The sequence below is a fragment of the Capra hircus genome, chromosome 14 (assembly GCF_001704415.2).
Source record: "Capra hircus breed San Clemente chromosome 14, ASM170441v1, whole genome shotgun sequence".
Taxonomy (NCBI): Eukaryota; Metazoa; Chordata; class Mammalia; order Artiodactyla; family Bovidae; genus Capra; species Capra hircus.
This window is the reverse complement of record NC_030821.1, coordinates 21,891,112-21,904,765: the sequence shown is the minus strand read 5'-3', so window position 1 is coordinate 21,904,765 and position 13,654 is coordinate 21,891,112. Positions and strand designations below refer to the sequence as shown.

The 13,654-nt window shown below is 46.6% G+C and overlaps 1 protein-coding gene across 1 annotated transcript; it reads right to left on the bottom strand.

Annotated features, from left to right (window-relative positions):
- On the bottom strand, window positions 738-7,730 carry DCSTAMP (dendrocyte expressed seven transmembrane protein). Its single transcript, XM_018058121.1, has 3 exons — window positions 6,702-7,730; window positions 2,032-2,340; window positions 738-982 (listed from the first exon to the last, which is right to left on the bottom strand). The coding sequence occupies exons 1-3, from the start codon at window positions 7,728-7,730 to the stop codon at window positions 788-790; spliced, it is 1,533 nt and encodes a 510-aa protein (XP_017913610.1). The 3' UTR covers window positions 738-787.

Below are 13,654 nucleotides of genomic sequence, written 5' to 3'. Positions count from 1 at the left end.
ATGCTATTACCTGGTTTCGACAATTGTGCTGCAGTTATATAAGATGGTAACTTTCGGAGATGAGCGGTGATGGGTAGATGGAATACGGTACTATTTTGCAACTTTTTTGTAAGTCTGAATGTTTTTCAAAGTGAAAAGTTTAAAAAATTTGCTGTTTATTTCTTTCCTTTTTGGACACTATAGAGAAAACAGAATCAGTATTTTTTCCCTTAGGTATTACAGGGGAAATACGTCTCTGTGCGGCACAGTGTATATTGAGTATCCTGAAAAAGAGGCCCAAGGTGAACATTGTAACCAGTCTTTCATATGATGTTAATAAATGTGTTCTCTAAATAAATGTGGCTAGAGGATTTGGTAAAAGAGGAAAAACCAAAGAGATCCAGGAAAGTAGAGGGTAAGAGAGAGGAGATGGTGGGAAGAAATTGGGAGCTGCTGGAGACGGGTTTTGGAAAGAGTTCTTGACTAAGGGTGCAGGAGGCAGACAGACAGTTGTGAGATTAGGAAATAACCATGAAGGATATTACGGAGGGCAGAGAAGGGACAGAAGTGGCATCATACATGTATGTTCTCCTTGATAGTTGCTTGTGAGTCTATAGTAGAGATTTTGATTTTTCCTAATTTTTTTCTTTGAATATTAATCTATGCTGAGACTCATCCTTGAAGAGCCTGGGTTATAGTCCTGTTACACTGACACACAGTCCAGACCACGTGCCTGGTCTGTGAGACAGACAGCTTAACCATTTACCTGGGAGCCCTTTATGGAAAAAAGTAGCTCGGCCCTGCAAACTTAGGCCGCTGAAGGATCCCGCTGTGCAGTTCTCTCTCGCTGGGGATGAGGAAGGGCCGCCATCTGTAGACTTGAGAAGAACTGGTGGCACAGGGTGGATGAAGAGCTTTGTGGGGTCTCTTCTGGGTTGTCTTCACTGGCAATGTCCATTTGTTTCTTCCCAATCACTTCCAAGACTGGAAGCCAGAAATGAATCTGAAAAGACACAAGGTTGGATGAATGAGCATTAGAATTATTTCAGCTGCCACTGACATAAACTTTTCAAAAGACTTTGAAAATGGCCAGAAAAGCTTATCCTTACTTAAGGATTGTCTTGGTCTTTCATTGTCTATGAAATATGTTCTGATTCTGTAAGATGTAGGTGGCTGAAGGCAACAATGCAAATAATTCTCGTCCATAGGCATGCAAATGAATTTCACCCAGTAGAATACAACTCATCCTCCCATCCACTGTGGTGGAACAAGCCTGTTTTGCATCTATTAAGCTAATTAATTTTGGTCTTCTCAGTGGTTTGAATATATGTGTGTGATTTAAATTGTTCTTTGAATTGGTTGGAATTTCTTACTCTTCCCTTTTTAATTAATAAGTTGAATAAAGTCTTTGACAAGCGTTCATTTTATATATGTGTGAAAGTCATTATGTTATCATACATATGTATAAATATACATATATCATATAAATATCATCATATATTTTTAAAAAAACTTTAATGTTTATTTATGTGGCTGCACCAGGTCTTAGTTGCAGCATGTAAGATCTAGGTCCCTACCCAGGAGTCAAACTCGGGTCCCCTGGATTGGAAGCTTGGAGTCTTAGCCACTGGACTATAAGAGCAGTCCCTATGTCTTTTAATACTGGACAATGAGCAAATTCTTTGGAGTTTGCCAACTTGTAGCAGATACTTCCCTTCTGTTCTTTATTTACTCTGGTAAAATAATAGCAGCCATTAGAGGAGGCATTCCCAGTAGCTTCTCTTCGATAAGACTTAAAAACTCACTTGGAATCAGCGTTTTGAGGGATTATTCTTGCAGAATCTTCTGGAACAACCAGCATTATTGTAGAATCTTCTGGACTTAGCCATGTGTGTCTGTTCCTCATCCTCACCCCCTCACCCCCAGGGTTTCCCCATCTGTTGCTGGGGATATAAGCCTTAACATAAACTTGAAAGAGTGCTTTGAAGTTCCATTTGCCCTTGAAGCTCAAAATTTCCCTAGTTACAGGTTACACCCCCACTTCAGCTTTACCTTTGTAAAGTACAGACTCAGTTTCCCTTTTACTTCTCCCACTGGCTGCTTTGATCTTTTCTTCAGTATCTTCGTGTGGAGGTATTGCATGCGCTCCCCCTGCACGCTTGGGTAGAAGGATGCTGACACCAGGATTTTAAGTTGCATCAGGACAGAGGACAATAGTCCCAGCATCACTAGTATCACAAGAATGACGCTGAGAGGAATCCACGTCTTAGAAAGAAGGAGCTTCGGTTTAGGGATGCAGGTCGGTTCAAACAGAGATATATTAAAGGAAGAATCATGGATGATGTCTTGAGTCCCTTGTTCCTAAAATGAAAGAATAAAAACATCAAGATCCATGCCATTTTCATACCTTGCCCTAGTCTTTCTCTATACTGCTCTGCAGCGGGGAGCATTTATCTTAAACCATGCAGGGAGCTTTGGTGGAAGGAGCTATTCCAACTCCTTTTATGTGCAACGGTTGGAGTAAAGAAGGCAGGAGTTTTAGTTGTAGCTACTGCAGTGGTTTGCAAAGTGGATTTGGGGAAATATAGATTTCCTTGAGAGAAGGATATCAGGTAAGTTTATTTGCTCTGTCTCTTCTTTAGAGAGAAATGATGCCCACGAGACTGTTGAAGGCTCTGAGAAGAAAGCAGAGAAATTTGTTTGCTCCAGCAAATCCTTCTCCTAATAACGTTTGAAAGGATTTTAAAATTATATATTTATTTTTAGCTGCACTGGGTTTTTATTGCTGCACCCTGGCTTTCTCTAGTTGTGGCAAATCGGGCTCTCTCTAGTTGCGACGCCTGGGCTTCTCATCATGGTGGCTTCTCTTGTTGCAGAGCACAGGCTTTAGGGCTCTGAGGTTTCAGTAGCTGTGGCACAGCCATGGGCTTGATTGCTCTGCAGCATGTGGGATCTTCCAGACCAGGGATCAAACCCATGTCCCCTGCACTGGCAGTCAGATTCTCAACCACCAGACCACCAGGGAAAAGAAAAAAGTGAAAGCCACTCAGTCTTGTCCGACTCTTTGCGTCCCTTGGACTATGTAGCCTGCCAGGCTCCTCTGTCCATGGAATTCTCCAGGCCAGAATACTGGAGTGGGTAGCCGTTCCCTTCTCCAGGGGATCTTCCCAACCCAGGGATCGAACCCAGGTCTCCCGCACTTCAGGCAGATTCTTCACCATCTGAGCCGCCAAGGAAGCCCAGACCACCAGGAAAGTCCTCTTCTAAAAATTTTGACCGCATAACCCACGTATGGAACACCTGTTTCTATACTTTAGACGATGTGGGATTCATGAAAGATGGTTTTAGCTCAATTGGAAGGGATTTTTTGTAGCAGAGCCCATCAAGACCCAGTCATAGTCTCTGCATCTTGACAAATACCCCGTCAGCAGACCACAAGGTCATAAAGATGTGTAGGCATTAAATTATGTTCTCAGTCACTCTTCTAGAGCTTAAAGTGGTGGGGATGGGGTGGAATTATTCTTGATGCAAGGATACTAAAAAGAGTATATTTACTGAAAGTGGCTCTAAAATCCTATTTATAGAGGTCTCAAAATAGGACAATTTCTCATCTCTCTTGGATGCTAGGAGGGGTGCATTCCTTCCTGCTTGAAGGCAACAGAATAAGCCAGCTGCCCTCATCAAACTGACCTAGAGGGCAGATGACATTGGGCCACCCAGACAAGCCACCAGCAGGAGACGTGTGTGCTGATTCAGCTCTTACTTTTCCCTGACCTGAGAAAGTCACATCATCTCTCAGTGGATCTGTTTTCCAATTTGGTAAAACAGGAATTAATGGACCAGATCCTGCCCACGAATAAACTGCTCCCAGTGTAAATTAAGCACCTTGGGGATGGAGCATTAACCTTACAGACTGGAATATTTAGTAAGTTATTATCACCCCAGCGCCCCAGAGCCCTGGGGCCCAAAAGCCGGCAATGACTTCTGAAAAGAACCCGAGAACACCATCCGCCTTGGATTCACCCCAGTACCAGTGAAAAATCTGGAAAGCCCAATCCAGGGACTTTAACACAAATGTCAAGTCCAATCTGCAATTTCCCCATCACTGTAGCTAGGCAGGGGAAAGCCTTCTTGTTGTCTCTCCTCTTCTCTTTTTAAAAAAAGACAGTTTGCCTGAGATTAAGTAGAGAGTTTTCAGTCCCCAGAGCAAAGGCATGCACTCTTTTTAATACCGCTGAAGAAACAAACACATCGATTGAGTCAATGATGAGAAATCCTGCAATAAAAAAGCAGTGGGTGTCCAGTCTGGAAAGAAGTTATTTAGTTTAGGAATCTAACCGGGGATTTTGCAGTTGGGAATCAGGATTGAGTCAACACTTTTGTAAGGGCTTGATAGAGGGCAGTGTGGAAGACACTCTCAAAACACAGAGCCATGTATTAAATGGTATCCCAATGTTTTAAAATGTGTTTGCCTCTCCCAAGTAAACAATTTGCCAGAACGGCATCGAGTCACAAACTAAAAGATTCGCTCAGGTAGCAGACAGTCCTAAAAAGTTAATGCAGCCTGGTGCTGGGCACACTGTAGGTGATCAATTAGTAGCGACCTAGTAGCTACTTTTTTCTTACAGTGCCCAGCCATCCAGCCAGGTCTAGTCACATCATCTCCCATCTTTCTTCTTTAAATAAATCATATGAAAGTGTGAGGAACCTTGAGCCAGTGTTTCTCCTCTTGCTGCTGCTGCTAAGTCACTTCAGTCGTGTCCGACTCTGCGCGACTCCATAGATGGCAGCCCACCAGGCTCCCCCGTCCCTGGGATTCTCCAGGCAAGAACACTGGAGTGGGTTGCCATTTCCTTCTCCAATGCATGAAAGTGAAAAGTGAAAGTGAAATCTCTCAGTCTTGTCCGACTCTTCACGACCCCATGGACTGCAGCCCACCAGCTTCCTCCGTCCATGTGATTTTCCAGGCAAGAGTACTGGAGTGGGTTGCCGTTGCCTTCTCCTCTTGCTTGACTGCTTTGCAAATCTGCCCCGACGGAGGGATCAGAAATCTCCAAAGACATCCAGGAATAAGAGAGGCACTGCCAGTCACGCGGAAGCCGGCCGCAGGAGGCACGGTCTCCCGGGCTCCGCCGCAGGGTCTGAGAGGAGCCGGAACAGCAGTCTCATACTCTCGGCTGTCCCAGCACCCACTGCCCTGCTGCTGTGAGTGTCCGCGGCGGCCTCCCCCCAGCCAGATCGTGAGCGGCTCACGCTTGAGCCATCTTTGCATCCCCAGGACCCCCGCAACAACACCCAAAAAATGTATTTGTCAGGACACTGTCACTGGGAATTTCTGGGCCTTTTTCAAAAGGCATAGATCGCTTCCCTCTCCCACTCCTGTCTCCCCACCCCGCCCCCTAAAACAATGAGAGTTCACAAACCAGGCATAGGTTTTGGCTGAGAGAGAAACAGATGAGAGAGGAGCAAAAAGAGAAAGAAAGAGAGGAGCTGGTTAAAAAAGGGACTACAGGAAGGGGATGGGCTGTGGGGGAGGGAAGGAGGGGTTCTTTTACCAGCTGCCCCCCCAGGATCCAGCCAGCCTGAGAAATCTTATTTGGCTTCCATCTGAGACTCTGCTTCCATTATCCACTCTGCTCCAGATATCTTTAGCAACGGGGGGTTCTTGTAATTAACTGAAGTCTTCAGGGGAAGGGAATGTTCAGAGTAATCAACTCTGAGATGCAGCCCAGGAGTGGGAGGGACAGGGGCCAGGCAGCACCTGCTGACCAGGAGGAAATGGAGGGAGAGTGTAGATACCGCAGGAGGAAGTGGGGTTTCAGAGGAGGGTTTCCAGGTCCCCTTCTCCCCTTCTGTCCCCTCTGAGATATCCCCTGGCAGAGGCACAACCTACTGTAGCTCCATAAAGAGGGAAGAAAGTCCGACGCATGGCAACAGGGGACCACCCAGCATGCACAACATTCCTACACACACGCATGTGCAAACACACACAGCTATACACACTGTGTGTGCACTTGCACACAGACACATACACTAGACACACAAGAGCACATCCCACCTAGCTCAGCTCCACAGCGACTGGGTTTAAACACAAGTAAGACAAGTATCTGACAGCGTGCACATCCTCTGAAATGTCCAGAATGGGCTCAGTCGTGTCTGACTCTTTGTGACCCCGTGGACTGTAGCCCTCGATGCTCCTCTGTCCACGGCAAATATTCCAACCAAGCATACTGGAGTGGGTTGCCATTTCCTCCCTTAGGGAATCTTCCCAACCCAGGGACTGAATCCAAGTCTCTTGCATCTCCTGCACTGGTGGGTGGATTCTTTACCACTGTACCCGGGAAGTGGCAAGGGAAGCCCCCTGGGAAGCCCCCTGAGAAGCCCCCTGAAATGTCCATGTAATCATAAGCTGCTACAGGGAAAAAATGGAAAAGAGGAAAGGTGGGATGAACAAAAACTATGGTCTTTTTTGTTGGGACATGGCTGCTCCAGAAAACTAATGCCGTGATCAAAGATGTTCAGAACTTTATCATGTAACGCTGGGGTTTCAACTCAGTTTAACCGACTTGTTTGGGGCTCTTCCTACATTCCAGGCTCCATGCCAGGCACTGGGGATCCAGGAAGGAAATAAAACACTGCCCTTCCTTGGGGTGTTCACTATCTTTTGCAAAGAGACAGCAAGCAGCTAGGATAGCAGGTGAGATGGGCCTAAGAGCACCTACCTGTCTGTGCAGTTTCAAGTGCATCTCGAGCCCTGGCAAGCTTTGGAAATGTTTGCTCATGGAGAAAATGAGCGAGTATAGCAGGTAATCTATGGCTGCAAATAGCAGCCAGATATAGAGGTGGGTAAGAACCGGGAGGAAAAACAGGCCCAGGTTCCTCCTATCCTTAGGAGTCAGCCAGAAAGACGGGATGACAACATACTTCTTCCTTTCCTGCTTATTCAGCGGGAGGACACAGGGCCTCTGTTCACGCCTCTCCCTTTCGTCCAGCTGAACAAATTGCCTGGTGAGGTAGATGTTCTCAAACTTCCAGCCACAAGGGTCCAAGAATCGCTTCATGAAGAGGCCAGTGCCAAGCAGCACCAGCAGCAGCCCCGTGAGGGCAAGGAGCTGCCGCCCCAGGGAGCACAGCACCTCCGTCGCCGTCACCATCTGGTACAAGACACCCAGGGCTTTGTCCGTGGTGTCGTTGAGCTGAGCCTCCAGGGCTTGGCTGGGACTGAAAAGAGAGACCTCCAGGGTCTGGTTCCAAGACACAAGATCATCAAATAGACTCAGGTGAGTGACAAGGCCGTACACCCACCGAATTGCTTCGATATAGTTTTTCAAAAGTGGGAAATGGATGGAAAAGCTCTTTGCCCTCAGGTTGCAAGTCATACTGTCCAGGAGCCCTTTAAAGTTGTGAAAGATATTTTCCACATGTCCAAAGATGACCACCCCTGTGCCGGCAGCGATCAAAGCGTTCCTGCCTTCACGCAGGCCGCACGAGAGGAAGAAGAGCAGAATGAAACACCGTGCGTGCTTGGAGCAGCACAGCAGGACGCACGTGGCCGCCCAGGAGGTGATGAAGGTGGTGAATGAGGACAGGAACCAGTAGAAGGCCCCAGAGAGGACGCCCACGGAAATGAAAGCGACAAAACAGCAAACGCCCACGTGCTGGGTAAAGGCCATCCATCCAGGGCTTCTTGGAGACACATACGTCCCCCAAAGGCTTAAGAAGATGTTGGTGCCTGAGGTCCAGACGCCCATGCTCCCTGTGTCCCTGGAAATGAAAAACAAACCAGGGTCAGATGCTGCTTTTAAATGTCCTCTGTCACTTTGCAAAGGGCATGGTGATAGATTGATTGCAAAAAGAATGGCCATAATTCTTTACCCTTCTCAGTCTCCACACTGTTTTTGAACTTAAATTGGGTCCACTCGCCTGAACGCGGTAAAGCTAACCTACTGACACCGGATGGTGGGGAAGGGAAGTAGAGTTTATCCCAAGGTCCCCGGTGTGGGGCCGAGCAGGAGAATGGGCAGCTTGTGTTTAAAAGACCAAAACTTGATATAAATGAGCTTTTTTACAAAACAGAAATAGACTCACAGACACAGAAGACAAACATGGTTACCAAATGGGATCATGGGCTGAGGGGTGAAGGAGAGATAAATTAATAGTTTATGATTAACATATACACACTTCATGTGTAAAATAGATTACATATACAGACTTACTGTATAGCACAATTAACTGTATTCCATGTCTTTGTAATACCCTAGGGAAAAGAACCTGAAACAGAATATATATATATATATGTGCGTTTTCAGTTGTGTCTCTTTGTGACCCCAAGGACCCTATCCTGCCAGGCTCCTTTGTCCATAGGATTTCCCAGGCAAGAATATTGGAGTGGGTTGCCATTAAATTATGTATATACATATATATATATATGTATGTATATGTATATATATATACAACTTAACTTGTATATATATATGACTTAATCACTTTGCTATATACCTGAAACTAACACATTACAAATTAACAGTCAGTCAGTTGGAGAAGACTCTTGAGAGTCCCTTGGACTGCAAGGAGATCCAATCAGTTCATCTTAAAGAAAATCAGTCCTGAATATTCATTAGAAGGACTGATGCTGAAGCTGAAACTCCAGTACTTTGGCCACCTGATTCGAAGAGCTGACTCATTTGAAGAGACCCTGATGATAGAAAAGATTGAAGGCAGGAGGAGGAGGGAATGACAGAGGATGAGATGGTTGGATGGCATCACTGACGCGATGGACATGAGTTTGGGTGAACTCCGGGAGTTGGTGATGGACAGGGAGGCCTGCTGTGCTGTAGTCCGTGGGGTCGCAAAGAGTCAGACGAGACTGAGCGACTGAACTGTCACTTGCTCAGTCATGTCCGATGCTTTGCTGAACCTCAATAAAAAACATGGTTTAAAAAAAAGGCCACAACTCCCAATGGCTTTTGGGGAGGGGCTGCTAAAGGCAAGTTGGGGGAGAGGCTTGCAGGTGCCTAATCAGCTCATGTAGCTCTTGATTGCTCAGTGGTGAGTGTGACATTCTGGGAATGAGCATCATCAACCTGGTTCCAACAAGTCTGAGGTCCACCTGATGTGGTCAGCCTGCAATTAACTTCTTTCACCTGATGGAGGTTTTAATGTCTGCAAAACAACTCAAGGATATGGTGCTGAATATTATCGATAGCTTGTGAGGAGGAACTAAAGGGCCCTGACTTTTATGGCTAAACTCATGATTTGTTTTGTCTTTGCTTCTGTAGTTTCTCACTTTTCTGATTAAATTTGCTCTTTGGACCTGGAGAAGGCCTACGAGGGTGAAGCTCTTCTACAAACAAGAATTGGGGCACATGGGATTGGTTCCTGGGAAGGCCCTGCAGGGTACTGCTCAGTTTCAACACCTCCTTGCAGGTGACTTTACTGCTTCTCCCATCAAGAGGTGAGAGAAATAGAATCCGGTGGTGGGGTTTATTTCTCTAGCCCTTGAATTCTGGGTGGCCCTGTGACACCACTGGCCAGCAGAATGTGGCAGAAGTGACTGTGTGTCTCTTCTGAGCTTATGATTCCCTCCTGCCTCTCTTGGAACCCTGCTATGAACTTGTTAACAAGTCCAAGCGTATTAGCCTCTATTACTGTTAAAGCAAATTTCCGCAGCTAGTGGCTTATGAAAGTGTGAAAGTGTCCGTCGCTCAGTCATGTCTGATCCTTTGTGATTCCATGGACTATAGCCACCAGGCTCCTCTGTCCATGGAATTCTCCAGGCAAGAACACTGGAGTGGATGGGCTGTCATTCCCTTCTCCAGGGGATCTTCCCAATCCAGGGACTGATTGGGTCTCCTGCATTGCAGGCAGATTCTTCACTGTCTGAGCCACCAGGGAATCTTCCCAATCCAGGGACTGAACCTGGGTCTCCTGCATTGCAGGCAGATTCTTCACTGTCTGAGCCACCAGGGAAGCCCTTGTTAACAAGTCCAGGTGTATTTGCCTCTATTACTGCTTTTGCAAATTTCCATAGACTTGATGGCTTATAGCAACACATATTTATTCTCATACAGTTCTAAATGTCACAAGTCTAAAACTGGTCCAGAAGGCTGGAGTTTCCAGGGGAAAATCCATTCCATTGCCTTTTCCAATTTATAACGCTGCCTATATTCCTTGGCTCATGGACTCTCCTCCATCTCAGAGAGAGCAATGATTCATCCTCTTTTCTCTCCGACCTCTGCTTCCATCCTTGTATCTTCTCTCAGGACTCTGATCCTCTTGCCTTCCTCTTGTAAGGACCCCTGTCTCTATACTGGGGCCACCCAGATAATCCAGGATAATCCCTCCATCTCAAGATCGTTAACTCAAGTACACATGTAGAATCTCTCTTGCCACAAAAGATAACATAGCCACAGGTTCTGGGCATTAGGACATGGACATCTTTGGTTGGGGCTCGGGGTGGGGGGTCATTCTGCCTGTTATGCAGGTTGGACTGCTGAATGACAAGAGGCACATGACCAGTCTGTTCCATCAACTCAGCCAATAGCCAGTCCACTGCCTGACGTGTGAAGCAGGGTATCACATATCACATAGCCAGTCTTCAGCCACCAGCTGATCACAGGTACTTGAACGATAATAAGAAATGCTTGTTTACTCTCAGGCTCCGAATTCTGCGCTGCTTTGTTGGGCAGTGATTGTTCACTGATAAGAGCAGTGGGACTGTGCCGTGGGTCTTATTAACTGAAACCAACCTTAGGTTGATGGACAGGCTGCAGTTTCTACAAACTGCTTGAAGTAAGATCACTTTCAGATAATTGTCTATTTTCTTGTGCTCTAATTTTACAAAAAAGAAAGCAAACTGAAGGCATCCAAATTCAAACGTGGCATTGGACTGAGACCGATGTAGTCATCTCTGTGACATTGTGCCTTCCCTGCCTAGCTCTCTCCCTCCAAGTGCAGCTCTCTCCTGAGAATCTTATAAGGAAAACGAGAATAATTTGTCACTGAGTTAATCATCTTTTCTTTTTTCCCAGATCTGGCATAATAAAATGAAGGTGCTAAGGGGTTGCTACCTCCCTGACAGTCATGCAGATTTAGGTTCATGATGCACTCAGAGAGCCTTGGGTTCACTTGGAACAGTATAAAGTAAATTTGAGCTCTCTTTATTGACATGAAAATATCTAATGAGCATTATACCATATGTATGGAATTTTAATGAAGACATTGATCAATTATTAAACCCTCTCAAATAAATCCCTTCTCACATCAAATATTGTGGGGCTGGATTTATGGAGTAGGTTAATATCATTTCAGCCAGTGAATTATACTCGCGTTGTGAGAAAAGTGTCCTGGCATTGGCTGGAGGGCATGACCTGAAATGAGGATATGGCTTTCTTTCTGGGTTCAGGCAGAACGAGATTAATGTAGGGCAGAAGTGAGATGGGGAAATAGGCAGGTTAGGAACAAACCTGTGGAAATTTCTCCAGCAATAATGTAGAGGACTTGCAGCTCTTGGCACATAATCTGAATGGGAAAGTTCTGCACAGAGAAGAGAAATGGGGAGACATTGTATTGAAGAAGGGGCATTACCATACAGGACTAGCCTTAGGGGAGATTCAAGATCCTCCATAGAGGGTGTTCTAACTCCATCTGACAGAAAGGGGATGGCAGTAAATGGTCATTAGAAGGGTAACCAGCAAAAGAACAGAGTTCCCCTAAGCTTGATTCCTTTAAGAACTTGAGGTTGGTTTGGAGGCTGGCAGTGAAAAATGGCAACCCACTCCAGTACTCTTGCCTGGAAAATCCCACGGTGGAGGACACTGGTAGGCTGCAGTCCATGGAGTCTCTAAGATTCAGACACGACTGAGTGACTTCACTTTCACTTCACTTTCATGCATTGGAGAAGGAAATGGCAACCCACTCTAGTATTCTTGCCTGGAGAATCCGAGGGATGGGGAAGCCTGGTGGGCAGCCGTCTATGGGGTCGCACAGAGTCAGACATGACTGAAGCAACTTAACAGCAGCAACAGCAACAATGAACTTTCCCATTCAAATTACATGCCAAGAGCTGCAAGCCCTCTGTATTATTGCTGGAGAAATTTCCACAGGCTTGTTCCTAACTTGCCTGTTTCCCCATCTCATTTCTGCCCTACATTAACCCCATTCTGCCTGAACTCAGAAAAAGACTCATTTCCTCATTTAAGGTTGCTCAGTTCATGCCAGTCTAGAGGCTGGAGGACTGATGCTGAAGCTGAAACTCCAATACTTTGGCCACCTTATTCGAAGAACTGACTCATTTGAAAAGACCCTCATGCTGGGAAAGATTGAAGGTGGGAGGAGAAGGGGACGACAGAGGATGAGATGGTTGGATGGCATCACCGACTCAATGGACATGAGTTTGAGTAAACTCTGGGAGCTGGTGATGGACAGGGAGGCCTGGCGTGCTGCAGTCCATGGGGTCTCAAAGAGGGACCCGACTGAGCGACTGAACTGAACTGAACTGAACTGAGTGATCCCATGCTTCCCTGGTGGCTCAGATGGTAAAGAATCCATCTGCAATGCAGGAGACCTGGGTTTGATCCCTGGGTCGGGAAGATGACCTGGAGAAGGGAATGACAACCCACTCCAGTATTCTTGCCTGGAGAATCCCATGGACTTCAGAAGAGCCTGGCAGGTGGCAGTCCATGGGGTCACAAAGAGCTGGACACGACTGAACGACTAACACACACACTTTGAGTGCTCCCGTGCACCGACTCCATACCTACGCCTCTCTGGCCCTCAGAAATCATGTTTGGCCCCTGTGCTCCTGAACCATCCCCAGCCTTGCCAGTGTGAGTCAGCCCTGCTTCACTGCTGGGTGGGAGGACTTGATTGGCCAGCAGTGAGCAGGTGGGGAGTGCACACAACGCCCAGCCCCAGTGCCATTGGGAGGTACTGCCTCTCCTCCTAGGTCTGGCCCCAGTGCCTTCTTTGTTAGGGCTTTGGATTTGACCTCAAACCATTATGTGAGTAATTGGTGCACTAATGGGTATTAATTGCCTTTTGTGTCCTAGGGGCTCTTTACAAACAGCCTCTCTGCATCCTCTCTGAAGCTTCTGGGGACAGATGTTCTTTGCATTTCACATAATGGACGCTGAGGCCCAGAGTGCTTGCTGAAATGTGTCAGCGACCACACAGAGCAGGTGGCACAGCGGGATTCAGGCCAGATCTCGCTGTCCCCCTGAACCATGCCCAGATTCCACGGCTCTGGGCTCTGTTGTGTGACAGGGTGCTCAGTTCACTCTATCTGCTGGAAACTCATCAGACTTCCTGTCAGTTACTCTTTAAGACATTGTTTGTATACCACAGACCCATTTCTAACTGCTAATTATTTTTTTTTTTTTGGCATCAAAATAGTTGACCCTTTGGGCTTCCCTGGTAGCTCAGACAATACAGAATCTGCCTGCAATGCAGGTGATCTGGATTCCATCCGGGAAGATCTCCTGAAGGAGGGTATAGCAACCCACTCAGTATTCTTGCCTGGAGAATCTCCATGGACAGAGGAGCCTGGCAGGCTGCAGTCCATGGGGTGGCAAAGAATCGGACACGACTGAGCGATTAAGCACAGCGCGGCACAGTTGTCCCTGTAAGCATGTTTCTCAAATCAGCAGATTTTTCTCTACAGCAAATCACAAATCCC

Bases quoted from the DNA above. Each gene is read 5' to 3' on its own strand.
- DCSTAMP (XM_018058121.1), bottom strand. From the start codon at position 7,730: ATGGGCGTCTGGACCTCAGGCACCAACATCTTCTTAAGCCTTTGGGGG. The intron at 2,341-6,701 runs GTAGGTGCTCTT...CTTTCATTTTAG, and splicing joins ACTTGAAACTGCACAGACAG to GAACAAGGGACTCAAGACAT. The intron at 983-2,031 runs GTAAAGCTGAAG...GTGTCTTTTCAG, and splicing joins TGAGTCTGTACTTTACAAAG to ATTCATTTCTGGCTTCCAGT.